Here is a 26,254-nt window from a genome sequence, read left to right on the forward strand (position 1 = left end):
ACAGTATCAGTACCAAGCTCGTTGGGATCATCTGACAGCATAACTTATTTATTCAATGTTGTCTTGACAGCGATGACTTGATTTTCTACGGATAAGTATGCGATAAAATCACGATGTCTTACATTATAACGCGGATACTGCACAATGTTGATAAATGCAAAATTTCATGCAATTCGTTAAATTAAGTCAAGATAAACGACCATTATATCATCGTGAGCCGCATATTATCATTCAAAGTGGCTAGCGACTAACTTAGAATAATTAATCGTAACCTAGTTGCCCCCAGCTGAAGAGTTATGCACATACCGCAAATGACAGTGTCGTCGTACCTAACCATATTATTTGAAGCGACAAAACCCAAACATAGAGACCTCTCAATTATGTCTTCATTCAGCTTCAAGATGACAAAATCAAAACCGGAGCCAGACGTATTATGCGAACCATCGGTGTAAATCTAGCAATCAGTTGATATATCCGATAAGTATTTCAAGTCATCACTCCCGGGAGGTCATGGAAATTAGGTATTGACATTTTCCTCATCGAGTACTGCGTTCGACATAGGAATATCATCAATAAGAAAAAAACTTGCGCATCGGATATTCAGTATAAACTTCAACTATTTATTCTTTGAAATAAGCTTAAGACGTCTGGCAGCATAAAACAAGGCCAATGCAATTTTCTCAATACAAGAATATATCGATTCAGCTGATATAAGAGTATTGCTAATAAATAATATGAGACGACCATCGATATTATCAAACCGCAATGGACAAATATGAACTGGATATGTTTTGCTTATATTCATGAAACCATTGCGAACTCTGTATTTATTGTCTTGAACTCGTGGATAACCATTGCGAACAACGAGAATCTAATCATCATCACGTAAAGGATCCCATGCGCAACTATATTGGTTGCGTGTGTTACATTGTGATGTGATAGATACAACACTATTTTTGAGAACTCGTGGATGATGTACGTTGTGAACAATGAGAATTTTATCCTCACCACGTAAACGATCCCGGCCACACGCTACGATGTCATTAGCGTGTGTTATGTAGTGGTGTGATAGATTTCACATCATCTTCGAGAGAAATGGTTCGTTTCAGACGACGCTTGTAGTAATTGTTTTTTTCTATACACACTTGAACTTTTTAAGAAGTGTTTCGCGAGACATTTAACTTGCATTATCTGCATTAGATGATGGAGAATCCTCATAGGCAATAACTTCGCGCTGAATAATTTGGCGCATCGGTGGAACGACAATAGGATTGCGTGCAACCTGTTTGTTGAAAATGAGTATGGGGGATTAGTCCATTATCGCCAAGTTGACCGTGAACATCATGTTCGCGATGATCATCAGTAATTGCATCGGGACCTTGAGCTCTTCTAGTATTCGTCATAACTTTTGCATAACGTGATCGAGGGTGTTGAATAAGACCCACAAACAACACCAATTATGTTTCGACCAAATATGATCAAAACACTAAGCGGTGACGAAAGAGATAAAGAACATATAAAAGTGATGGTGATCGGAAGAATGATGATACTGTACCTTTCGATTGGTTACGTACCCAAATTATCGATGGGATCTAGGGGTGGAACTTGGGTTGGGTTAGCCCAAACCCGATGGACTAAAACCCGACTTTTGTTGGTCCTGGGCTAACATGTTAGATTTGTGGTTCGGGCTTGGTTTTGTAAAATCAAAACCCGAATTAGTTTTGGGTTGGGCTCGGGTTAGAATATCAAAAAACTGAAAAACCCGAGCCCGTGTACATATATGTATCTTTCAATCCTTCTATTCTTATAAAAAGTAAGGTTTATAATATCTATTTTAGAGAGAATAATATAATCAACAAGATTATTTTTCCTTTCAAACAATCAAATCTCTTTGATTTCATTAGAAGATTTTAATTTCGGTGTTTTTTACCTCCTAATTCCAAAAAAAAAAACCCGAAAAGTTTGACCAACCCGACATTGCTCGACCCAACCCAAATTGGTTGGGCTAAGGCTTGGGCTGAAAATTTAAGAACCGACTAGGACTTGGTCCCGGGCTCGGGTTGAAGCATTTGAAAGCTCGAGTTAGGCTTGGGTTATACCTCAACCCGCCCGAGTTCCACCCCTAATGGGATCAAGTCTCAAAAACGTAATTATTTATAAAAAATAATTTGTATTTATATGTGTAGAGTTGAGATTTTTTGTAGCTCAAGTAATTGTAATTGAATATGACTCTTAATTGATGATTATCTCTTTGATATGAAACGAATATAGACATAAATTAATGTACGTAAATGGTAAGCCATGTGGCCAGGGTTCAGCCATAGACACATGCGTTAATGGGCCTATATATTGATTTATGATATTTCAAATTGGGTTCTAGCCCTGTTGATTAAACGAATAAAATTGAGATTTTTACTAATGTATGTTTGCCACATAGATAGGGGTCGAAACACACGACACATTTTAAAATACAGATGCACCACATTATAAACTTATATGTTTAAAAATGCAGACACACCACACATTTTAAAATGCATATGCAAAATATATTTTTATTTTTATTTTATGGGTTCGATTAACTACTATTAAATGCAACGGGTTGGTTTAGAGTTTAATGTTTAGAAATTTAGGGTATAGGGGTTAGGGTTTACTGGTTTAATGTCTTAAGGCTTAGGGTTTAGTGTCTTAAAGTTTAGAGTTTAGGCTTAGAGTCTAGTTTATAAAGATTTTGGGTTTAGTGTCTTGTGGTATGTGGTTTAAACTTAACAACTAGTGTCAAATGCTTCCACAAAATATTGGAGGCATAATATTTGTAGTTTTTTCATTATATGCATTTTTAAATGTAAAGGTAGGTGGTTATAAGTAAAATAGTGACTTGGAATATATGTTTTAAAATATTGAATTCAAAATAACTTAAATGCTTTTTAAAATCTTGAATGAGTTAAAATGCATTTTAATGCGCAACATTTAAATAAATGCACGTTTTTAAGAAATTTTATTAAAAAAACAAATTTTCTGTATGTTAGTATAACCCTAATCCCTCCAAAATCACAATTTCGGTAGGAATGTCAAAATTCCGATAAATACTAAACAATGAAGCGGGCATCGAAATATTTGTGTGAAATTCAGGATCTGCGATTAACTACACACTGTGAGTCTACGAGTGAGTGAGTGAGCAGGCCAAAAACTCTCTCTCTCTCTCTCTCATGGCATCTTCTTTACTCCTGAGAGGAATTCCAGTCCTTCGCCAGCAACTAACACAACGCGTTTCCACCGTTCGATTCATCAATTGGTCCAGCATAAAGTCTGTCTTCGAAACTCCCCCACCAGACACTGTCAACAATACTACACCCACTGAGAGCACACCTTATTTTCGAAGTCCGAAATATAATAGTGTAACCAAGTTATCTTCTCCGCCCCATGAAGATAATAGCCCTGAATATCGGCAATGGAAAGATAGAGAAGCCGAAATACTCCAAGATATCGAACCCATTGTTTCTCTCGCTAAACAAATTCTCCACACTGACAGGTAAAAATGTTAACAAGAAAAAAAGAATCTTTTTTTTTTGTTCCAGTTCTCAATTCATAATATGAGTTTGTTTGACACGTGTACATTGTTCTAGGTATGCGGATGGGGACTGGCTATCAACTGAAGATGAGAAAGTTGTGGTAGAGAAGCTTCTTGCTTATCATCCACATTCCCAAGATAAACTTGGTTCTGGTCTCGATTCCATTATGGTGAGTTGCAACTCAATTCTTTCGTTTTATTTCCCTATCACCAACCTAATAGTTATTAATAGTAAGACACATAGCTCAAAACTCATTTTGGTACACAATATTTGATGGGGCTGTTTTGTTCACAGTTGTTCACAACACATTATATCTCAAATAAATAAAATACACTTGTAGACTCTAGTGGTTTTCAGCCTTTACAAAGGCTTTTAGTATAATTCAAAGAGATCATGGATCGAATTATATACACTGCTATTATATTTCCAAAATGTTTAGGACATAATCCAGGGGTAGAATTCAGCCATTTACAACTATCCCACCTCTCTTTTCAAGTGATACGTTTCGTTGATTCCTCTAGGAGTTTTCTTATATTCCTCATTGACCAGGTTTTCCCTTGTTTCATTTGAACATATAAAATTTAGGACTCCGTCTTTTTTCTGTTGGAGTTTCTCATATAGCAAATACATCATTTTTTTTTTATTTGTTATTTATAGCTTCAGAAATATGCCAAGGAAGTGTGTATACTGAGTTTATAGAAGACTACACTAGAAGAAAATTAAAGGAGAAAACCATAAATAAATAGGAAAATTTATTGGGTTGAAGACTATGCAGTCAAAGGCTTTCCTAGGCTATAGGGTCATCTCTAGTGCCTCACGCTTAGGCCCACTCCGGCGCCTAGTTAGCGCCTATTCCTTACCTTGTTTTTATATAGGTTTTGCTATCATTACGTGGTCTTCTTTAGAACACCATTGCTAAGATAGTTTCTACTTTCTAGAAGTTGATGTACTTATTTAATGAGAACCATCAGTGACTACTGGGTTAGCTTTTGTAATCTAACGAATGTGACCTTTTCAATCTCTTTCAAAGGTTGATCGACATCCTCAGTTTAAGCGGTCAAGATGCCTGTTTGTGGTACGGACTGATGGTGGATGGATTGATTTCTCATACCAGAAGTGTCTCCGAGCATACATACGGGATAAATACCCAGCTTACGCAGAAAGGTTCATCCGGGAACATTTTAAACGTGGCAGTGGTTAATTGCTTCATCTATCTTATCTCAAGGTACTATTCTGTCATCCTTCCTTGAGAGTTAAACTTCAATTTTTATAATGGACAAAGAAATGGTGCTTCTGATCCACCAACTGGACATCTCTTAGAAATTTTGTGAAACCATTGAGAATGACATCAATAGTGCATGAATGGAATTATATGTATATAGGTTGCTTGGGAGTGATGAAATTAGAGCTGCATATTGTTGATTTTTTGGTTCCCCATTTTCCTTGGGCTGGCTTAGAAGATGAAATTGCTACTTATTTTTGTCATCTAAGATGAATATTCTTTTAAATTCAGTGCATTATCCCTATTGAGTTTGAGGGATATTAATATCCGTGAAGCTTAGAAGCACTGTGGAAAGGTGGAAGATGTCTAGTAGCCTACTGGTCAAAACTTGGGAGTTTAGGCACAAGGTCTTGGGTTCAATTCCCACCTTTTATGTGGAATTGGGGAATGCAAGGGATTGACTGATTAAGGAATAAAATTCTAACTATCAACAAAAAGAGAAGCATATAGGTTTCTAGGGAGTCTGTACACAATGAGGTTGATATTGCCTTGTCAACCATTTCCCTTCATTTCCTCCATCAAATCTGAACTGCTGCTGAAGTTTTATCTAAACCATTTTGTCATTCAATACAGGGCCTTCAAGCAAGTTCCAAATACAAATGGACGGCTGATTTTACCAGCACTGTATAATATTGGTGAAGATGCAGAGGTTTTGATTTCCCACCCTCACCCCCAATGTGGTCCATTTATCCAGGCCAATCATTTGTTAACGCTACCACCACCAACTTTTTGTATGTTTTCACGGATTTGTTTTCCTTTAGTTTTATTAAGTGCATGTTTCATTTCAACAAAAAAATGCAAGGAACTATTTCTGCGGAGCACCCTATTCAAAAATGTCAAACAGATTTTACAAATCATTGCATATGGTAACTTGCTGGCAAAGAACCAATCTTTGTGTGTTCCCAAGAGAAGATTCCACAATTCAGTGTGTTCGCTTCGTGTCTATTATAATAAGCAAACAAAATTTGTTGTTGTTGTGGTATATAAAATTAGTGCTCTAACCTATTAGAAGGTTCATCTTCTGCCACATTTAGGCAGTGTCGCACTGTTTCGTAAACATAGTCAATGAGTCCAGGTTCTAGTCACTATATAAAAATTAAAATAAAATCGACCATTTGAGCATATTTTTAAAATAAAAAGAAAAAACACAGATCCCATTTCATTAAATTTTTTAAAAGCATTTTTAGGTGAGAAAATATAAATAAAAATACACGGACATTTAGCTTTAGAAAATTAGGAACAAACACAAAAAATGTTTTTCAAATAATTTGGTGAAACCACTTTTTTCATCTTTGGAACCGTAAGAAGAAAAATAGTCCAAAAGGCATTGGGAAAAAAAAAACACTTAGGCTAATAAAGAATATTATAGAATGTTTTAGATTTTTTTTTTTTGGCTAAAGGGTAATTAATATTAATAGCAAAAAATGGTGTTACAGACTTACAAAGCGTTTACAAATTCTGGATTGGAAATATAATTCCCATGTTTACGCTTTCTCAAAATCTATAGTGTAAAGCAAAATTTGGATTTTTTAGCTTTTGGGCCAACATGGTTTTGAACAAACTGTACATGTTTAGACACCAATACATTTTTTTTGTGTCACTTTAGCATTTATTTTAATTGTTTTCGTTTTCATTCAATCCCAAAATTCCAATCAATGCCTTAAGTAGATTCAAAAGTAAAACTACAATTTTATGCAACAAATTAAAATTTAATGGACTCAAGTAAATGGAGAAAAATACAAAATTGAATTATAACTAATAAAATTTTTTTGGTGAGGAATTAAAAAAAAAAGAATAAAATGCATATGATTGGGTTGAGACACTTTTTTTCTCTTTCATATTTTTGTTTTTCCAAACAAGGAAAAACATGAAAAAGTGTTGTTTTCAAAACACATAAAATTAGAGATCTTTCTCATGTTGGTTAAGGGAAAGTTTTTTTATTTTTGGTCGGTTTTGAGGGTTTAGTAACATATAAAAACTGTCGACCATTTGAGCAATTTTTATAACAGATATTTCATTCTTTTAAGAGCATTTGTAGGTGAGATATTATCTAAAATTTCAATAATTTTATATTTTTTTATTTGATATTAACTATTTGATATGGCGCTTCTTAAGTTGGTTGGTGTTTTTTAGGTTTGGTTTAAATATTTGGTGTTTTTTTGGTTTATCTCCTATAGATGCTCTAATGCATCGTCAAATCAATGGATAGTCTTTATAAAAAAAAAAAGCAATGGGTAGTGCAGATTATTTGTGAATGTAATTGCCCCAGTACCATTAACTTTAACGCAAAACGTCTAAAGCCTTTGGACTGAGAAGTGAACTTTTCAAGGGTCAGGTACGGTATCATTATAATGTCATCAACACTGGCACAACTTTCCCACTCTTACAGACATCTTGCTGATGGTAGGCATGTGTACAATTGTGGGTCTGATGGACCCTGTTCCAGCCTTGAGACGCTGACTTAGTATAACCTTATTTACAATATATTTGAACCTGGTACCAGATCCGTTTTACGTGCAATACCATTGGATTGTAATATAGAATTTGTTCTTTAACACACATTAAACCTATGTAGAGGTTTATCTTCTCTAATACATTCAGGCAGTGTCAGCTGTTTTTTAAACGTGTTTTGTAAACATAGTTAATGAGTCAGGTTCAGTGTTCAACCGTTTGAGCAATTGTTCTAACAGAAATAAGCCATGAAATCAATAGGGAGTGGCCGGTGGAGTGCACATAATGTAAGAAAACAATGTGATTGCTCCAGTGTCATTAACTTTAATGCAATGAGCTCGTTAAATCAGTGGACAGAGAAGTAAGAATTCTCCGGCACAATTTCTTGGTAAAATGTGACAATGAGAGCTTAATCTTATGCATGTACTACTTGGTGAAAGCCGACATATACCAATTACTTCGTTTGTGTCCAAAAAATTTTCATTTTTTTTTATGGTGACAATTTTTCACATTTACTGTCTACTTTTAAACAGATTACTATATCCAGTCTTACACTTGTAGAAAGATTGTGCAACTTTATCTTGTACATTATTAACACCAGACATACTGATGGAGTCATGGATTCAGAGAGTCTTAAAATGTTGGGAGGCCCCAACTGAAAATAATGGAAGGTGGGGCGGGGCTCGTCACTCAGTCACTGAACTCACAACTACGCACTTCCGCGGTACACATACCTAAATTGTGAATTCATGGAAAAAAAATATAGCTAAAATTGTTGAGAGGGCATGAAAAGCTGATCAAATCTTGACAATTGATCTAATGTGGACCCTCTCTCAAGGTTAAAATATATAGACCGGACATTCAGACAGACATGATTGATGAACCCAAAAAGTGGTTGGTTCAGTAGGGGGTAATGTTGTCATTGTAAGAAAGGAGGAGTTTGACTTGGTTTAGAGTCTCAGACCAATTGCCAAGTGTGTGTATCTTTGTGGAAATGCAAAAGATCGCCAAGTGAAAAGCTGGGTTGGGCTGGAGACCACCACCACCATTAAGATACTTCCATACTTCCTCGTAGATTGGGCCTTCGAAAGAGAGAACACATAAAAAACAAAGAGAAAAAAGAGTGTACATGCCATGCGTCTGCGTATGCAAAGCAAAACTAGCGATGCAGGCCTAGAAATTTTGGCCATTTTGCACTATGTCTCTAGTCTTTCCTTTTCCTTTATTTTCGAACAATTTTTTGTACAAAATTATTTTTCGTTCTTACCAATAATCATCCAAAATTTGTGAGCGATTTGTCGATAAAATCATTCAGAAGAATTTGTCAATATCGATGCGAATAAAATTTTCTGGTTCAGATTTTACTAGACCAAAAATCATTTGGTGCCACGGTGTGAAGTGATACGAGTCAAAAAAATAAAAAACATATATTTTCTTTTTCATTTCACAGGTCAGTGTATAGGTGCAATAGTAACAGTAGAGAGACTTTTTTTCGCTAAAAAGATAGGTGAAGAGACTTATTCTCATCGAAAGATGGGAGTGTATAATTCTCGAGTTGTAACTTGTAACTTGTAACATTTCTCTAAAATAAGAAGAATAAAGTTGAATTTGAAAAAAATAATGAATCTGTCTACTTTTGTGCCCGTTCGAAATCTTCCTTTAAAGACTTTGGCAGAAACCCAACTGGAAGCAAAGATATCATGTTCTTGCATGCGTTTAGGTTGCTTTTTTACTTACGATTATGTCCCGTTCCAGACTTCAACATAAGAGTTCATTGACTTACCACTGTTCACAGTAGTAGAATAACTTTATGTCTTGTATATTATCAGATAATTTTCCAAAGGTTGAATTCGCTGGAATAAATTACACTGGATATATATCATATATAGCGCAGAATCACATATGAGAATTATGAATATGTTATCATGTTATTGGCAAAATACGTATTATTTTTCTTGCCTTTTTCAGTAGAGTTTAATTCATCTCATATCGACCAAATAAATAATTAGTCAATTAGAGCAAGTAAACAAATGGGAAAAACCACAGTGATATGTCTCTCTCAGTCTTTAATATTTTCATCTGTGAAGGGAAAGAGTTTAGTTTTAGTAGAGTTTTTCTCTTTTTGTCTCTCACTGGCACAGTAGCACACACTGCTCAGTCCCTCTTTACTTTGCTTCTATATCTAGTTGTTTTCAAGGGCCAGTTTATTTCTTTAAAGATTTGCGCTTACTTCAACTGGTCTCACATAAATTTCTCTAATAACCTCTAGCTTAATCTTCGTACCAAAAGATAATATCAGCAATGGAAACGTTAAGAGGAATGCTTAAATGCGACATCACACTATTCTATGTATCAAACTTTGATTCTTGTTTTGTTTTCTTCTGAAGTCTAATCAGTTCACACAATCTTAACCGTAAAAGAATTTCATGCAAAATCGTCCCAATTTTTCCAATGGGCATCATAATTAAATGGTGATATCATGAATTCAAGCTGTGAACCATGAGGCTGATTGTTTAAGTTAGAAGTCAATAAAGTTCCACGATTTCATTACAAATATTTGGTTTGCTATCTTTCAATTATATATTCTTTAAGCAACAATGTTAATCCTCAATACAAACTGATTTTACACTAATCTCCAAGAAACATACATAGATTTCTAATTAAAATTCCTCAACTAAACTGATTCATATCGATGGTGCTAGGGGTGGTTGGATCATAGTACAAAATATCTAGGATATAGGTATTTATCGATATTTAATTTCTAGATATGTATCATGGATATATCCCCCTCTTTAGAGATATTTGATATTGTTTCACATGCAAATATCGTGGATATATATAAAATATCGACATAAATATCATAGATATTTTTTGATATATCATGATACATTATTTATATTTATTTGAAATATAATGGTAAATATTAAATAAAATTGTTATATACACAAAATATTGCTAAATATCTTCAAATATCGCAAAATACCTCCAAACATCACAAATATCGCAAATATTATCGAAATATTAATGATATTTACAGTCGTATATATCTCTAAACATATCGTAATATTTATATATCTTTTTCTAAAATCTAAATATATATCCCCAAATATCACGATATATCCGAATATTTTGTATTATGGTTGAACACTTTCAAATGAATCCGTGTTGGATATAATAATTTCTTAAAAAAAAAAAAAAATTGAAGAAAAAACAAGATGAGTATTGCAGAGAGAGAAAACAAAAAAAATATTTAAGAGAGAAAGTGTGCGCGAGAGAGTGTCTGATAATAGCCCACATCTAAAATCTCCTCTTTTGCGTACTAGCTCAGCCCCCTCTGTCTCTCTACTTACTGCACAGAGGAAAGAGAGTGAGAGTGAGTGTGAGAGAGAGAAGAAGATGTGTGAGTGTGTAAGCTGCTCAACCTTGTATGGTTTATAATGTATAGAGCCTTAAACCTCTTCTTCCCAGAAGAAGATGGCACCTCAAAACCAACAACAACAACAACAACAATCATCAAACCAGCACCGTCTATATCTTCTTGATGCACTATACTGTGAAGAAGAACGTTTGGAAGAAGGAGAAGAGAGTGAGTGTGAGAATAGTAATGTTACTAATGAAACAACAAACCCAACTACTTTCTTATTAGAACAAGACTTGTTTTGGGAAGATGAAGAGCTTGTATTACTCTTTTCTAAAGAAAAAGAAACCCATCTTCTCATTAACTCAAGTAACTTCGATATTGACTCAAGTCTTGTTTTAGCTCGTAAAGAAGCTGTTGAGTGGATGTTAAAAGTTGACGCGCACTATGGTTTCTCTGCACTCACTGCTGTTCTTGCTGTTAACTATCTTGATAGATTCATGTCAAGCCTTCGTTTTCAGAAAGATAAGCCATGGATGACTCAACTTGCTGCTGTAGCTTGCCTTTCTGTTGCTGCTAAGGTGGAAGAGACCCAAGTTCCACTTCTCTTAGATCTGCAAGTATGTTTATTAAGGTGTATCTTAAAATTTGGTTTTTTACTTCTAAAGTTTCAATCTTTTGTCATTAATCTGTTTCGGGTTGGTTGGATTCTTTGTTGTTATCAAGGTGGAAGAAACAAAGTATGTGTTTGAAGCCAAAACTATTCAGAGAATGGAGCTTCTGGTGCTTTCTACTCTTCATTGGAAGATGAATCAAGTTACACCACTTTCATTTCTTGATCACATAATAAGGAGGCTTGGATTGAAGAATAATCTTCATTGGGAGTTTATGAAGAGATGTGAACGTTTGCTTCTGTCTGTCATTGCTGGTAAGCCATAAAAAAAACTGCTCTTTTTAGTTTCTAGTTCTTACTTACCATCATTGATAAGAGATTGACTTCTTGTTTAAAGTTAAAAACAACTTAAAATAGAAAATGCAATATTGAATCTCATCGTTTGAATCTTGCATTTGCTTTCTAGATTCGAGGTCTGTTTGTTATCTCCCTTCTGTACTTGCTACTGCAACAATGCTGCATGTTATCAAGGAGGTTGAACCTTGTAATCCCACCGAGTATCAGAACCAGCTTATGGATATCCTTAAAATCAATAAGGTCAGTTGAATTACTTAATGAGTTGCACTTGTTTTCTCTTATATTTGCATTAGAGATTGAAATCAGCAGTATAGCATTCCATTAATGTAATTAATTTTGGAGGACTCAATGCAATGTGTCAACAGGACAAGCTGGATGAGTGCAGTGCTCTTATCTTGGACTCTACTTCAGGAGATATCAAGGAGAACCAGAATGTGAGCTACACTCGTAAGCGCAAGTATCAGTTTGAACCTGGCAGCCCAAATGGAGTAATTGATGCGTCTTTCAGCTCTGATAGCTCGAACGATTCGTGGGCAGTGAGTTCTTCAGTATCTTCTTCTCCAAAGTGTCTGTTCAAGAAGAGCAGAATCCAGGAGCTCCAGATGCCACTGTCTTCTTTCAATCGTTTCGCAGTCGATGTCATTACTAGTCCTCGTTAAGCACTCTTTCTTTTCTTATTATTTCTTATTCTACCAGCATCCATGCTATTAAGAATTGTGGTTTTCATAATATATGTTCTTCAAGTGCAAGTCAAATTTCACCATCTCTGCATTTCTAGCCAATCCTAATTCACATGTATGAGAAAATTATTGGAAACTTCTCCCACCATCACCAGTTTTTGGAGAATAAAGAGAAGAGGGAGATTGGAAAGCAGAGATGTGTGGCATTTGACTTGGAAAAGAATGAACAGTGATGAGGGAATGAACTATTTGATATAGTACACTATATATGTCTCAGCCATTATTCTTATTTATGAAAACATGCATTAGTAAGAATTCAAACTTATTGCCTTTGTGTTTATCTGTTGAAATTCTATATTCTTATTTCTTTGTTCTTGGATGAAATGATAGATTAGAAGTGGGTGATAATTGGCAACATAGAGAAATCTCTCCCAGTTGTCTTAAATGAAACTTGAAACTTTAAGTGAGATACTGAGATAGATGGAGTGGTGGAAGAAAATAAGGAAATCTAAGAAGTTTTTGTTTGCATGTGAAAGGGGTGAACTTGGAACAAAGTTGTCGGCCACCGTTGGATTTTGGTTTTGGTTTATTTGGACTTTTTATATGGAGTTTGACCTCGTTGGAAGAGAACTTCTTGTGTTTGATGTCTGAAACCCCACTCTCTTTAAATAAACCATCAAAAGCTATAGATGGTTTGGTTTCTGTAGTCTTTGCTCTCCAATCTTTTCCATTGGAAATTTAGAATAATGGTGTTTAGTATGTATTGCACATTATTAATCATATAGTATAAAGCATGTAGCCCACTAAATCCTGCTAGCTTAGTTGTAGGTGAGACTTGTGTGAATACTGCTACTAAACGACACCCACAAGAACGCTTGCATGTGCTTTCTCCCACTTTTGATTAATAAGAAATATTATTTACTATACTTTATTTCAAAACGCTGTCTAATTGTGCATCTTAATATGTTAATTAGTTAGGTTAAACTTACTTGGTTTATATCTCTAGTTATTTTATATTCCAGGGCAGAGTTCCAGCTGGAGTTAATAAGTAGATTTCAGGTGAAATTAGACAGGTTTATTGGTAGTAATATAGATTTTCATATGCCTCTAGACTCTAATAATGAGAGTTGAGATGATATACTTGGTTTTCCCCTTATTGTGAATATAACACTGCGGAAACAATGTTACCCACTACAATAGATCAATTCTACACAAGGATCGATTCTTCTGACTAGATAAGATTTCAACACTCTCCAAAGTAATCTTAATATTTCTCAATATCAAATAATAAGTATCTAAAATAAAATAATTAATGTAGAAGAAGAACAAACCACAAGACGAGATATATCGTGGTTCGTCAATTTATCTACGTTCACACTGCGAGTTCTAAGTTTTACTAGATGTCCGGAATAATAGATTACAAGTCTCTTAATTCACTTACAAAGAATGAACACTCAACTTATAAAGAATTGCTCACTTATAATCTTTTTCTTTCTTTGTTTTGGAAAAGTTAGGTTTCTATAGAAAAAACCTATATTTATACTATTTCAGAAAATTTTCGAAAAATGGCAAATTTGTCTTTGAAATAAAGTGGAGTAAAGGGTCGTCTCGAAGAAGTTGTAAGTCACCAAAGAAAAAATGAAGTCACCAAAGGTATGAGGGCGGGTCGTGCCTTGCCCAAGTGTAAATGGAGTGTGGGTCGCGCCCTTCACACTAGAATGAAAAAACATCTTTTTTCTCTACACCCCTGGATAATGAGAGAATAACTATTTTTAGGACTACATAAAGTGGGGCGGGGAGGCAGAGGAGGGGAGGCATTGAGATTGGAACATGAACATTTTTCAGGAAATTAGTCATTCTAGTACCATCTTGAATAACTGGACATACTTAAGAGGATCTGGGATTGTAATTACTGAAGTTTCAGGACTACTTAAGAGTAGTGAGGATGCTCATCTTTTAGGATTAGCCATTCTAGTATTACTATCGCCCTGGCCAAACATACCTGATAGTCTACGGGGTCGTCGCTTTTGACAGTATATAGGATGGAAAGTCTCATTAGCTCTGGGAGAGCTGAGTGGAGTAATTTGAAAATATTGGTTGGGAGAACTTGTCTTCCAAATTCCAATATAGACTGCAGCTCTTGTGCATAAGTATTTCTTCAATTTTAAACTTGCATTATGTACTGCATAGTTCATACTGTCGGTGCTCTTGAAGTATTTCCTAGTTTTGTTTTTGTTGGTTAACTTTCATTTTCTAGTTAAGAAACCATTTGTTAGGAGTTGGGACTATATCTTGATGATGGTAGACTTCAGTTGCACCTTAGCAGGAAAGGATAATAAATGATTATGATTATTAGTAGGTTAACATGGTCCCTATTCCCTTTATATATATATATATATACATTATGTAAAAAGTAGTGTAATTTCCCTGATATAGTGTATTCATCATGGATCTAACCAAGATGTGCAAGTACAAGAATCCTCCTGATGGATAATAAAGGGGTGGTAAACTGGTAATCAGACAATCAGTCAAATCAAATAACTTTTTAAGCTTAAGTACAAGAAAACCAGATTAAGAAGAAAAGAAAAAGATACCCAAGGAAAGAAAAGGTGAGTGGAAGAAAGAGGGAAACAGGTTGGATGCAATTTTAGATCCACTAATAATTAATAGAAGTCCAAAAACACAAAAAGGTGAAAGCTACCAAAAGGAGGGAAGAGAGGGTGATTTGAAATTGTGTGGGAACGACATGATTTAATTTGTTGGAGGGACGTTTTTCAAACTTTTGCTTTAAGGTAGGTACTGTAGATTTTTAATAGTAGTAGAAGAAGTAGATGGTCAAGGACATGGGTTGTATCACATGCCTAAATGTGTGGTTTTTCAACAGAAGCAAAAACTGCACAGATCTAGGCAGTCCCCACCCAATAATTGTGGAATAATATGATGGCTCTTTTCATCTCTTTCTTTACATCTAGTCCTCTTTTGACCAAGTCTTCTTCTCCAACTCATGAGCCAGCCATGGCGCATCAGCTCATGCACCCGACAACAATTGAGAATTTATGATCATGTTATGTACATATCAAAGTATAGCTCTCTGCTCTCCACTTGCCTTACTTAGCGGGATTGAGTTTAACATTAACGCCCCACCAAATCATGTTACGTGGGAAATGTTATAGTGAATCCAACCTATAGATGGTGGGATCCTCCATGAGAAGTGGTGGTTGTAGTCACTTGCATACGTATCTAAAATTGGTCAGAACCGAAAAGTAATGTCAATATTTCTACAGATTCTAAAGAATTTTCAGCTACATGATCTATTGGATGTCAAGTCTCCCAGTACTGTGAATGTTGTAAATGTCCATGACTCCATCGAGGGGAGTAAATTTGGATGTATCGTGTTGTGGTGGAGCATTCATGGTTCCAAATTTCGGAACCAAACCATACTTACGCGTTCAACACAGTGAGTGTTGGTAACTTGGTATTTCTAGTTGTTTAAAGGATGCATCAACTGTTACTTTTTGTTTTCTGCAACAGCTGTAAAAGTCCAAAGTATACATCAGAGATCACTTCATTAGTCTGTCTGGCCTGCAAGAAACTTGAAACATATCATCCATATGTTAGTATTGTATTTACTAGTTACTACTGTACTGTGCATTTTCTGATAGGATTGGTTAGCAGCTAGTTCAGCTACCTCTGTAGTAAGTAGTAACGCACCTAAAATAACGGTGCTGGCTTGCTGCTGCTGCTGTTGTCATTTCAACATGTTATGCCTAAGATAGTAAGATGTCAAAACTATTCAACCTTGAACCATGGTACATTAACCACCACCCCGTCCTACATTGTCTCAATTTTTTTTGATAATCATGCATGCCAATTGCCAAATCTACAAAGGAAATCTATCCCCATCACATCCATCAGTCCAAATTCATCACTGGCAGTTGACTCACCCCAGTTGTAGTCTTGTAGGGTACTCTGATCATATAACCTAAATACCGGCTATCCCTACTTTTTTGCTCATACTGGATATGTACGATCAATATACATAAAAAAAACAATATTATGGCAGATATTGATATTTCAAATATTTAAAGGGAGGACAGTCGGAAATGCTTAGCTTTGATACCTCAGAAAAGACATTGAAGAAGACAGTGGGCATATTAAATATGACACATATAAATAAGGGGATGTTGCAAAACGGGGAAGAGTGGTCCTAAACAAAGAGTTAAGAGTGGGGTGTTGACGAAGATGAGCCTCTTCTAATGTCTGTTTGGTTAACAGATAAAGCTAAGTCAGCCTAAGAAGGTGGCCTAGATCAGAAGATAAAGACAATAGCAGTATTAGGTGAGCCCAGGGAGTTTTGTCGAAGTACCAAATCTGTGAAATTTGGTAGCTCATCCTACATGCATGTTTCCTTTGCAGGCACAGAAGATTTGAGGCCTCTACTGGTCAGTTGAGGGACCATTTCTCGGGAAGGAATGTTAAAAAGCAACTCATCGTAAGAGAGTGGCAAGCGTACCACTAGCTAAAACCAAACCACTTCTTGGCTTGGTAAGTCGCCCAGTGCAAGGGCCTTGGATTATACGAGGTTCGTAATTAGACTTCGACTCTGCTGCTGTTTGATTCACTATTTCGGGTGTAAACTTTCAGTTGAATTAAACTGAATTTATTGTTCGCAGTTCATACTTAGGCCCAACGAATGCACGAGATTGTCTTCTCTTAAGAAAGTTCATACCAAACACAGCAATCCTGCTTCCAATTGTATCTTGAGAATCCACAAAATTCATGTCTATTAAATCATGTCCGCCGAGCTTATGGCTACTTCGCCTTGGTCCAAGGTGATACGACAAATGGAAGGAAAGACACTTGAGATTGGTTCAACGTTTGAAACGGGTTACTTCAATTTTGTTCACAAGGCTTCAATATCCTAGAAATTTTGGTCCTACACACTGCTGAGTGCTTGTTAGCCATTTATCTTGTTGACTCTGCAAAGTTACTTGTCATTGTTGTCAAATACCATATGGGAACCACAAAGCATATCTCAACAAAGCTCCAATTATCCATCCATCCTTTTTTTTTTATTGGCAAGCTTGTTTTAAACGATATCAGTAATTTTTTTTTGGTGTGACGGGGTTCGAACTCCAGACTTCTGATATTATCACCCAAGATTTTACTAACTTTGCTAGCTGGCAATTGCTTAGTCATGCATCTTGTTAACCCTACAAAGCAATCTACATACCTATGAATATTATGCATATGAATAATTGAAGGAAGCAAAAGGACAAGGGGAACCATGGAAGACAAAAGAAGCTACAAAAGAAACTCTCTGAGAGCGTGCTAAATGCATCATTCTCTGATACAAAAGTAAATTTGATCAGGGGCATTTACATAACCATGGTGGTCTACCTTTACGCATAAAACAAACATTGTTTTGTGAAACTATTATTCGCAGCTAAGAAAGTCAGCAACAAAATTTGTGCCGGAGATCACAAGATAGTTCAGTTTGCCGCATACATTTGCACAATTAGCCAAAAATAAAAAGAATGTAATGAGATAAGACTGAATTGACTATTACAAAAGTACAAACTTGGTCTTCGGCTATTAGCTTCCAATTCTGTTAAGTTTTGCTTACACAGACAGCAGATGTGACTAGTTTCAGCACAAGAACGCATGGTTCGAACAATCTCTGCACCGAACTTCTCTACCCCTGCTTGTACATTTAGATTCTTACAACAATATAATTCCTCGTCACAACACCATTGAATATTGTGAGCAATCTGTAAAGTATACGGAATCTGGTTTGCTCAACATATCTGAAGATGAAACAGAGAAAGGAGCTGTATACTTGGTTCAAATGAACAAAGATCCTAACTACACTCACAACCTGCACACACAAAACACTCACTCACACACACACACACAGACACACAGATCACTCACCTACACTCACACAGCCTGCACAGAGCACTCACTCACACAGCCTGCACACACACACAAACCACTCACCTACACTCACACAGTCACACACACACAGCACTCACTCACACAGAGAGACCACACACAGTCAACAACCCTGAATGAAAATAGACATCTTTTGCAATATAGCTTGGAAAGAGACAAATCCAATTGGGTCTGAAACTAGACTCACAGAACTACAACTTACATTAAGACTGCCAATTCTTCTCTAGAAAGCCACAGACGTTGATTGAACCTGCTAGGCAGTCAGGAAAAGCACTAGTTCACCACTCTAGACTAAAATAGTGATAACTTTCTCTTTTGTAGCTTAGATTGGACCAAACCAAAATGGATATGAAACTACACTCGAAACTCTACAGCTTCTATTAAGACATATAAAGCGGACCGCATAACAAATTCAGAGAAGTCGACTACACACAGAACATGAACTGGAAAATCCTAGTTAATGTACCTGTACTAAAACAGTTGTATCTTTTCCTACATATATTGGATTGAAACAAATCCAATTGGGTATTAAAGATGAGTAAGAACACTACAACTTCTATTTGAACCTCAAAACCTGGTTCCTACTCATAAATCCACACTAGTCAGCGCAACAGACCACATAATGGATAACAAACAAAAATACAAACCAAGTTTCTAAATCTGCAGGTTTTCCTGTTCTTCTTATTCCCAGCAAATCCAAACAAAAGCATCATCATATTGGATTGAAACAAATCCAAACAAAACCATTACTTTTTTTAATAGTAGTTTCTATTTTGCTGAAGGAAAGAAGATAGCTAGTATGCCCTCAATCTATATACCTTCATTTACTTATTGCAACCTTAGAATTATAAATTAAGCTGCTAAAGAGAAACTTAATACAAACCGTCAAGTTTCTTTTCATGTAAGTAGTGTCTTAATATAAAAACCATAGCTGTTTTAGAAGGAAAAATCAATATATAATGTCTAGCCATAAAAAATTATTAGTTCCATTGCAAAGCTATTTAACCTTGCCGCAAGGGAAGAATGGTGATAAAAATTAAACAACAACATTGATTCTCTTCCTCTTCTTCTCGTACATGTGTGCATCTCCCACTTCCAATATGGTTTCAGGTACATTTTCTTTGTATTAATGCTCTTTAGTTAGTACTTAAGGTCGTCAGGGTGTTGCGTCCAATCAAAGAAAAGTAGTACTTGGTTATTTTCAGTTAATATATAGATTCACACAGCACAGGATTCACACAACGCAAGAAAATATATACATTCAAACATATCATCCAACCATTAATCATCTTAAAGTCGAAATAAACAAGTTAACATCGTCTTATCATCCAATCGATGATAACTCACCTTGATTAGAATGAACAAAGAGACGAACGAAATCCCAAACTCTGGTTTCAAATACAAAATCCAAGTTAACTCGTTGAAATAGAAAAAAAAAAAAAAAACTGAAAAATTGAATGGGTTGAAGTCCTCACTTGCGGTGTTGAGAGAGAGAGAGAGAGCTCACACTTGCTGCGCTTGAAAGAGAGGGGAAGACAAACAATTCGAAGTAGCAAAGGATTTGCCACATTAGGGTGGAAGTGGATTGATTTTCATCTGTCAAACTATATCCACCCTCAGCTTGGATATATTTTTCTCGCATCAAGTGGGAAAACTGGGTCACACGTGCTTCATTTGCCGGCAAATCACAAAAGAGTTTGCCAGGTCCTAAAATGCTACCAAGCAGTGGCAAACGGGTCTTTTGAAGTAGGAAAATATTGGTTTGCCAGCTGGAAAATGGGTTATCAAGCAGACCCTAAATTAAATCCAACAGTTCCACATTCACTGAACTTGAGATAAAACTTAGTTTCTATAGTGGTATAAAAAGGAATGTTATTCTTGTAAAGGATATCTGATAATGCGGCCATAATGGGCAGTCCAGTAAAAAAACTCATAATCTACTCAGAACCTCTGTTGCATGGGTACACCCTAATTTCCTCTGTATCGCGTACCCGTGTCCTGTGTACAGACATGGACACAAGCAAAACAGACCCTAATTCTCAGATCTCGCCGTGTCCAAATCGTAGTACCCGTGTCCAAACCGGACACTCCGTCCCGTACCCATGCAACACAGCTCAGAACTAATGTTGGCTCAACTAGTTTTTTTAGCAACTCCACCAATCCACTCGCAGAACTCAACAGCTACTTCTAAGAAATTACTTGGACTCTAGGTTGCAGAACACAATCAGCAAGATGAAAATATCCCCCCACCCTAAGAATCCACAAGGCTAATTGTTGACTGGGAATTGTCATCCAGTTGAAGTACACTCCTATTTGAAGTACCTTAAATTGTTAAAAGCAGCTAAATAGCTTTGTTTTACCCTTTGCGTGGTGGGGAACTTAACAGCTATGAAGCACGGACACTCCTCTAAGGGCAATATATCTGTGTCGGACACGTATCCGACACCGACACTCCCTGATATGCCTCCGACACGTGTTAGATACTCGATTTGGAGTATCGGATTTATTAATTAATTTATAGAATTTCCGACACGTATCCGACACCGACACTCCCTGATACGCCTCCGACACATGTCAGATACTCGATTTGGACTTTTGGAGTATCGGATTTATTAATTAATTTATAGAATTTCCGACACTCCATGGACACTGGGGACACACGGAAAACACTTCTACATTTTACTCTAAATTTAAAAAAGTGTTAAAATACTTAAAAGAATACATGACTTGGTAGGGGTTTTATTTCACTCTTGAAATAAGAAGGATGATTGCCAAGTCCTTTTTAAGTTTTTATATATATTTGTTATGAATCTTCTGTAATTATTATTTCTTTTGTTGGCATTAGCTTGTATTTTTGGACATGTATGTTGTTGTTTAATCTTTTAGAGTTAGACATGTTCAAAACTAGTTTTCATATTTTGATTTAAACTTAGTGGAGAGGGTTAAATTTCATGATGTATCCATATATATATAATTTTTCTTTAACATGTCCATGACGTATCCATGTCCTACTTTTTTGAATGATGTCGTGTCCGCGTATCCGTGTCGTGTCATATCCATGTCGCGTGTCAGTGTCAGTGTCCATGCTTCATAGCTTAACAGTTTAGTATGGTACCGTATCATCGCCCATACACTATGTGCTGGTAAGTGGTAAACAGTCTTTTCCTATAATTTCACCTGGGGCACGTGCCCCACCTAGCCACCATGTGGCTCCGCCTTGCTTCCATGACAAAGGAGGGTGATGAGTAGGTCCTACTAGAGAAACAAAATAACAATCTCCACTAGGGGTAATGTATCCACGGCCTATACAACACACTGCACATACAACCACAACCCTAAAAACATCGGCCCAATCAATTGCAAAATTGTTGCTTCCCAACCTCTATATTACAGAGAAAATAATCAGATGCATGCCTTGATAGCTAAGTATTATTTTCGACAACCTTTGGTTGCATTAAAGAGAAACATGAAAGACCTTCCTAATCCGGACCTTCCAAAACCCAGAGCTTAATACTAACAAATAGAAAATACTAAAATACCCTGTGTCTCTAATATCTATCCTCAAACTCAAAACGGGAAACATTTGGAGTTTGCCTTAAAAAACTGCTACATCCACAGCCATCGATCACAAAGTTATGGTATTGTCAACGCAATTGCAAAGTAACGTCCCAATCAGCTTCTTCAGCAGAGAATGCTGGAAGAGCTGAGGAAACGGAACCAGAGAATGCATCCTAAGGTGCTGAGAAGCATAAACAGAAGTTTCTGCCATTGAACAATTTTAGACGCGAACTTTTCAGTGACCACTTCTCTCTCATTTATGTATATATAGCAACTCTGCCAAAAACAATTTACTGTTTACTGGAAGAAAGCTATGTCTGAACAACCTAAACACTCAAACTAGAATGAAGATGGTTGTCATTGTGTGACTTGATTCGAATCACACGTCTTCAGCTGAAAGTTCACTAATATCTGTGTCAACTGTCAAGATTGGGAAGGAGATTGTGAAGGGAGGATGAAACCCTGAGGTAACTCAAACTCATCCCCATGAGTGATCAGAGTATTAAATAAGCTTTGGTTATCTCTGTACTTTGTGTATATATCAAAAACAAAAAGTCAAGTAAGCTCCATGAATGCTAACTGATCCCAGATTCTAGTCATGCCAGAAATAAAACTCATCTACACTCGTCTCCCTGTTCTGTAGCTCTAACGTCAGATTCCAACTGATGCTGTTTCACATAGTTGCAGGGGCGGATCTATTCAGGGGCCAGGGCACAGTTGCACAGTCTAAAATCACACTGAATATTCAAATATGGAAACTCCAGTCTAAAATCACATTGAATATGGAAATATATGAAAATAAAGATTTGTAGTGTACGTGGATGATTTAAAACTCTACGTAAAGCATGATGGTCTCACGTGTGTTGTAACATGTAAAGAATTTTGAAAATCAAGCTTCACATGTCGGATTGGCACCCTAAGACCATGTCAAAACAGTAAAAACAAATTTAGGATAACTTTTAAAAAGGAACTCATGAAAATAAGCACGTCAAGCAAATATTAGGAAGCCAAATATAGGTATCTGAACTATTATTTCGTATATGACACAAGAAAAATTCGAGTCAGGGGCACGACCTTAAGCCCCTCAGGAGATGTCCCTTCGAACTCTAACACTATTGACCTACTTAATATTCACTTACAGAGCCAGAGAATGAGGAACATTAGAGACATCATCTAGTCCATCCCTCTTCAGATGAGCTAGTACTCTTTCCCTATTAAAATACAAGGCATCAGCTGTAACATTAAGATGGTATCAGCAAGTCCTTCCCTATTAAAATGCATCAGGCTTTTGTGCTCTTAGACAAATCAACACTAAGATGGTGCCTGTGTATTGTCAGTGCAGAAACCACTGCAACTGATCCAAATTTAGCGGCAAAATATTTTTTTTCATGGGCTTCCAAATTCCAAGAAAAGCACCTAACCTAACTGCACCATGGATAAGATGTATTATTTTATACATAAACGCTCTGGTTGAAATTCAGAAGAGCCAAAACTGCTGTGGGGATCGACTCAACTCCTGAACTGTTGACTGGGAATCGTCATCCAGTTGAAGTACACTCAAAATAAAATGGAACTAATGTAACAAAAAAGAGGACACCTAATATTTAAGGAAGACTATAAAGAAAATGGGGAAAGGCAAGAGGGGCTAGGCAATAGGGAAAAAGAAAAAGAAGACCGAAATCCTGAACAGTTTAACTACAAAATATAACAGAAGTTTACACAGGCAGAATACATGTGCAGGAGCGCATTCATCCAAAAGATAATTACTCATTTTGAGCCCAAGCACCGTGTCAGAATAGTTAGGAGTAACAACATCTACATTCAGTAGTTCAAGCCTAGAACTGAAACTTAGGACATGGAGTGCGTTAGTGGCTAATGTAGCAAGCATATCAAATGGTTGTACTGCCTAACAACAAAATTCCCAAAAATAGAAAACATGCCTCCATATGTGCGTGAATCCAATCACACCAACTGATTATCCTCCCCGCATATGTGATCCCAGTTCACCGAACTGATCATCAGCTTCCACAGTATCATCGGACAAGCGAACTGCATCTAACTTTTGCTTCAGGACATCTATTGCATTGATCACCAGCTGAGAAGCTTTGACAGCACCAGTAGATTCAACAGTGAAGATAAAGCTGTCCTCTTTGGCTTCTATCTCCACAAGACCTGGTTTCCCCATTGCTTCTGCCTTCTTAATGACTTCTTCATCATATGTATACGCCTCAGCGTCAACCACCATGACCTGAAAACAGATATTAGAGCCCTCTACTATGACACCAAAGAATAGGAAGTAAACACTACTGCAACACGAAAAACAAGTGATAGTTAAAGGCATGACACGACACATAAACATATATACATATTGATCCAAGTGAACCAGCTTGTATGTTTCATCTGGCTGTTTTACACAATGCACACAACTTCACTGCATCTCTCCGTAAGAAAAAGCTTTCATTATTTCTCCACTAGTAAATTTTTGAGCATTTTCAGCTGATAGCCATGGTAAATGGGTGATATCTAAAGCCTGGGAACCATCGTTCAGAAGTACTCCCATAGACTACACATTGTCACAACTGTTAAGTTTTCTTATGCGCACAGGACAGTACACATTCAAACAAGACATGCCTCTGGGTAGAATGGAAAGTGAACAGGTCCATGTGCCAAATCCCATATGGCTAGTTAATGGATAAGATGTTTGATGACCATACTAGGCACTAAGGCTGTATAATGCACTAAGAGCACCATGATGTATCACATAGCAAAGAGAAATAAACCAACCTTATAATCAGTAAGCCTAAGTGCCATCTATCACCCCTCTTACAGATTATTCATTGTTCACTTCATATCAGACATGAGCACTAACACAGACTTATAAAAAAAAAAAACTTTTAAGCACAGCAACAATCGAGACATAACGATTGGATGAACCATTTGCATGCACCTATGAATGAGCAATTTAATATAATTCCCAAGTATATAACAAACAGAAATGCATAACAAAAAGGAAATACAATAATCCAAATGAACAGACCGCACTATACAGTGACAAAGCGGTTAAATTTGAAGGCAGACCTGGTGGGTATTAGGATCAATACCAAAGACTTTGGTAGGACTACTCTCAATCCAGCTATTCTTCTCTTCAAGAGATAAACTTTCCATTAATTCTTCATTGATACGTATTTCCGGTTCATACATGAAAGTGACAGTTGCAGCAGGTGACCACTTGGCATGGTCTTTCCCAATCCCTTTCCTTGCTATTGCTCGAAGTCTCAACTCTTGCCCACGTCTCAACTTCACAATAATAATCCCCCTAGAAACAAAATGCAATAATAATAATAATAATAATAAGTAGCCCAAGGCACAAAAGAGTAAAAACAGTATATAAAAATACCTATTTTCAGAAGCATCATAACCAGAGGAGCTGGAACGAGCGGCGACATCAACGGGGACAACAGTAGGATCAGTGCTTTGAAGATCAGCACTGGTAACATCTTGAGTCTGATCTTGATCACATCTCACAGAGAGATGAAACTCGACAGAACAGTACTCACACTGTCCATCCCCATCACAAGCATCACAGTCACGTGAGAAACGCATGTCCATTGCACGGTCACTAGTTAATGGGATGAGACCAAGACGGTGTGAGATGAACTCGTCGTTTAAAACAGTTGAGTTCACTTCGATTTCGACTAGGTCGATTGCAATTGTCGGGACTTCCGCTAACATTACGCGACGGAGAGCGTTTGCCATTGACGCGTCTGTTTCACGGAGTTCGAATTTCAAGTAGTCATCTTTCATTTCTCTGATTTTTATCTTTGGGAAACGTTGGTTTTTTGCTCCTTCCATCTCTCTCTCTCTGTCTCTTCTCTCTTCTCTGGCTTTCTGTCAAGTATATATAATGAGGCCAGATGTAGTTGGGCCAGACCTTATTCTTTCAGGGCCCTGTTTTAACGCTATCTGTCTCAAGTTTTCTACTTTTTTGTAACTTGTCTCTTAACATCATTAATATGATTGATCTGCAGGTTCTTCAGGAAGATTTTAGAGACAAAAAGACAGGTTCTTTAGGCTTCCTCTACCCGCAGCACTTTCATATGGAGAAAGATGGGGGCATGGTACTGGTTAGGATCCCGGCCTGAAAGACTACCCAGTGATGCAGCAGGGCGATACCAATTCCAACCACATCAATAGGCACGAGTTGAGAAAGTGGACTGATTGACTGTGGGAACGCCAGTTTAGGCAGGGCGGCAGGCACCTAGACAACACTTGCCTCTTATTTATCTTGGTGATAAACAGCTCTACTCCAATTAGTAAAAAGCTTACACTCTTTATATATATGAAGTAAAGTGGGAATGATCCAAGAGTAACACAAATGAAATCTGCAGATAACCCAACCAAAACGTAGTAGCTCAACCTTGGGCAGTTCTA

General features: G+C 36.6%; 3 protein-coding genes and 1 long non-coding RNA gene across 4 annotated transcripts; 2 read left to right on the forward strand and 2 right to left on the reverse strand.

The window, feature by feature from the left end:
• The first annotated feature begins 3,121 nt into the window (after positions 1 to 3,121).
• On the forward strand, positions 3,122 to 5,740 carry LOC147520555 (DCL-like protein). The gene is made up of 4 exons (XM_086592097.1): positions 3,122 to 3,529; positions 3,624 to 3,738; positions 4,600 to 4,794; positions 5,425 to 5,740. Exons 1-3 carry the CDS (start codon positions 3,207 to 3,209, stop codon positions 4,768 to 4,770), a joined length of 609 nt encoding a protein of 202 aa, XP_086448223.1. The 5' UTR covers positions 3,122 to 3,206; the 3' UTR covers positions 4,771 to 4,794; positions 5,425 to 5,740.
• Positions 5,741 to 10,580: 4,840 nt separating this feature from the next.
• Positions 10,581 to 12,625, forward strand: LOC147520556 (cyclin-D3-1-like). The gene is made up of 4 exons (XM_086592098.1): positions 10,581 to 11,280; positions 11,387 to 11,588; positions 11,740 to 11,870; positions 11,996 to 12,625. The coding sequence occupies exons 1-4, from the start codon at positions 10,777 to 10,779 to the stop codon at positions 12,287 to 12,289; spliced, it is 1,131 nt and encodes a 376-aa protein (XP_086448224.1). The 5' UTR covers positions 10,581 to 10,776; the 3' UTR covers positions 12,290 to 12,625.
• A 5,108-nt stretch (positions 12,626 to 17,733) lies between these two features.
• On the reverse strand, positions 17,734 to 20,266 carry LOC147520557 (uncharacterized). The gene is made up of 3 exons (XR_015212695.1): positions 19,741 to 20,266; positions 19,613 to 19,653; positions 17,734 to 18,117 (listed from the first exon to the last, which is right to left on the reverse strand). It is a non-coding gene; the product is annotated as an uncharacterized LOC147520557 (long non-coding RNA).
• Positions 20,267 to 23,570: 3,304 nt separating this feature from the next.
• Positions 23,571 to 26,126, reverse strand: LOC147520558 (DNA-directed RNA polymerases II, IV and V subunit 3-like). The gene is made up of 3 exons (XM_086592102.1): positions 25,221 to 26,126; positions 24,902 to 25,139; positions 23,571 to 24,071 (listed from the first exon to the last, which is right to left on the reverse strand). Exons 1-3 carry the CDS (start codon positions 25,673 to 25,675, stop codon positions 23,799 to 23,801), a joined length of 966 nt encoding a protein of 321 aa, XP_086448228.1. The 5' UTR covers positions 25,676 to 26,126; the 3' UTR covers positions 23,571 to 23,798.
• Positions 26,127 to 26,254: the final 128 nt, after the last annotated feature.

Source organism: Coptis chinensis, chromosome 2 (assembly GCF_015680905.1).
Source record: "Coptis chinensis isolate HL-2020 chromosome 2, ASM1568090v1, whole genome shotgun sequence".
NCBI lineage: Eukaryota > Viridiplantae > Streptophyta > Magnoliopsida > Ranunculales > Ranunculaceae > Coptis > Coptis chinensis.

What these genes read in the sequence shown, in the direction of transcription:
- LOC147520558 (XM_086592102.1), bottom strand. Translation starts at nt 25,675, where the DNA reads ATGGAAGGAGCAAAAAACCAACGTTTCCCAAAGATAAAAATCAGAGAA. An exon ending in TATGATGCTTCTGAAAATAG is followed by an intron (nt 25,140 to 25,220) that starts GTATTTTTATAT and finishes TTTTGTTTCTAG; the next exon opens with GGGGATTATTATTGTGAAGT. An exon ending in TTGATCCTAATACCCACCAG is followed by an intron (nt 24,072 to 24,901) that starts GTCTGCCTTCAA and finishes ATCTGTTTTCAG; the next exon opens with GTCATGGTGGTTGACGCTGA.
- LOC147520556 (XM_086592098.1), top strand. Translation starts at nt 10,777, where the DNA reads ATGGCACCTCAAAACCAACAACAACAACAACAACAATCATCAAACCAG. An exon ending in CACTTCTCTTAGATCTGCAA is followed by an intron (nt 11,281 to 11,386) that starts GTATGTTTATTA and finishes GTTGTTATCAAG; the next exon opens with GTGGAAGAAACAAAGTATGT. An exon ending in GCTTCTGTCTGTCATTGCTG is followed by an intron (nt 11,589 to 11,739) that starts GTAAGCCATAAA and finishes TTTGCTTTCTAG; the next exon opens with ATTCGAGGTCTGTTTGTTAT.
- LOC147520555 (XM_086592097.1), top strand. Translation starts at nt 3,207, where the DNA reads ATGGCATCTTCTTTACTCCTGAGAGGAATTCCAGTCCTTCGCCAGCAA. An exon ending in CAAATTCTCCACACTGACAG is followed by an intron (nt 3,530 to 3,623) that starts GTAAAAATGTTA and finishes ACATTGTTCTAG; the next exon opens with GTATGCGGATGGGGACTGGC. An exon ending in CTGGTCTCGATTCCATTATG is followed by an intron (nt 3,739 to 4,599) that starts GTGAGTTGCAAC and finishes TCTCTTTCAAAG; the next exon opens with GTTGATCGACATCCTCAGTT.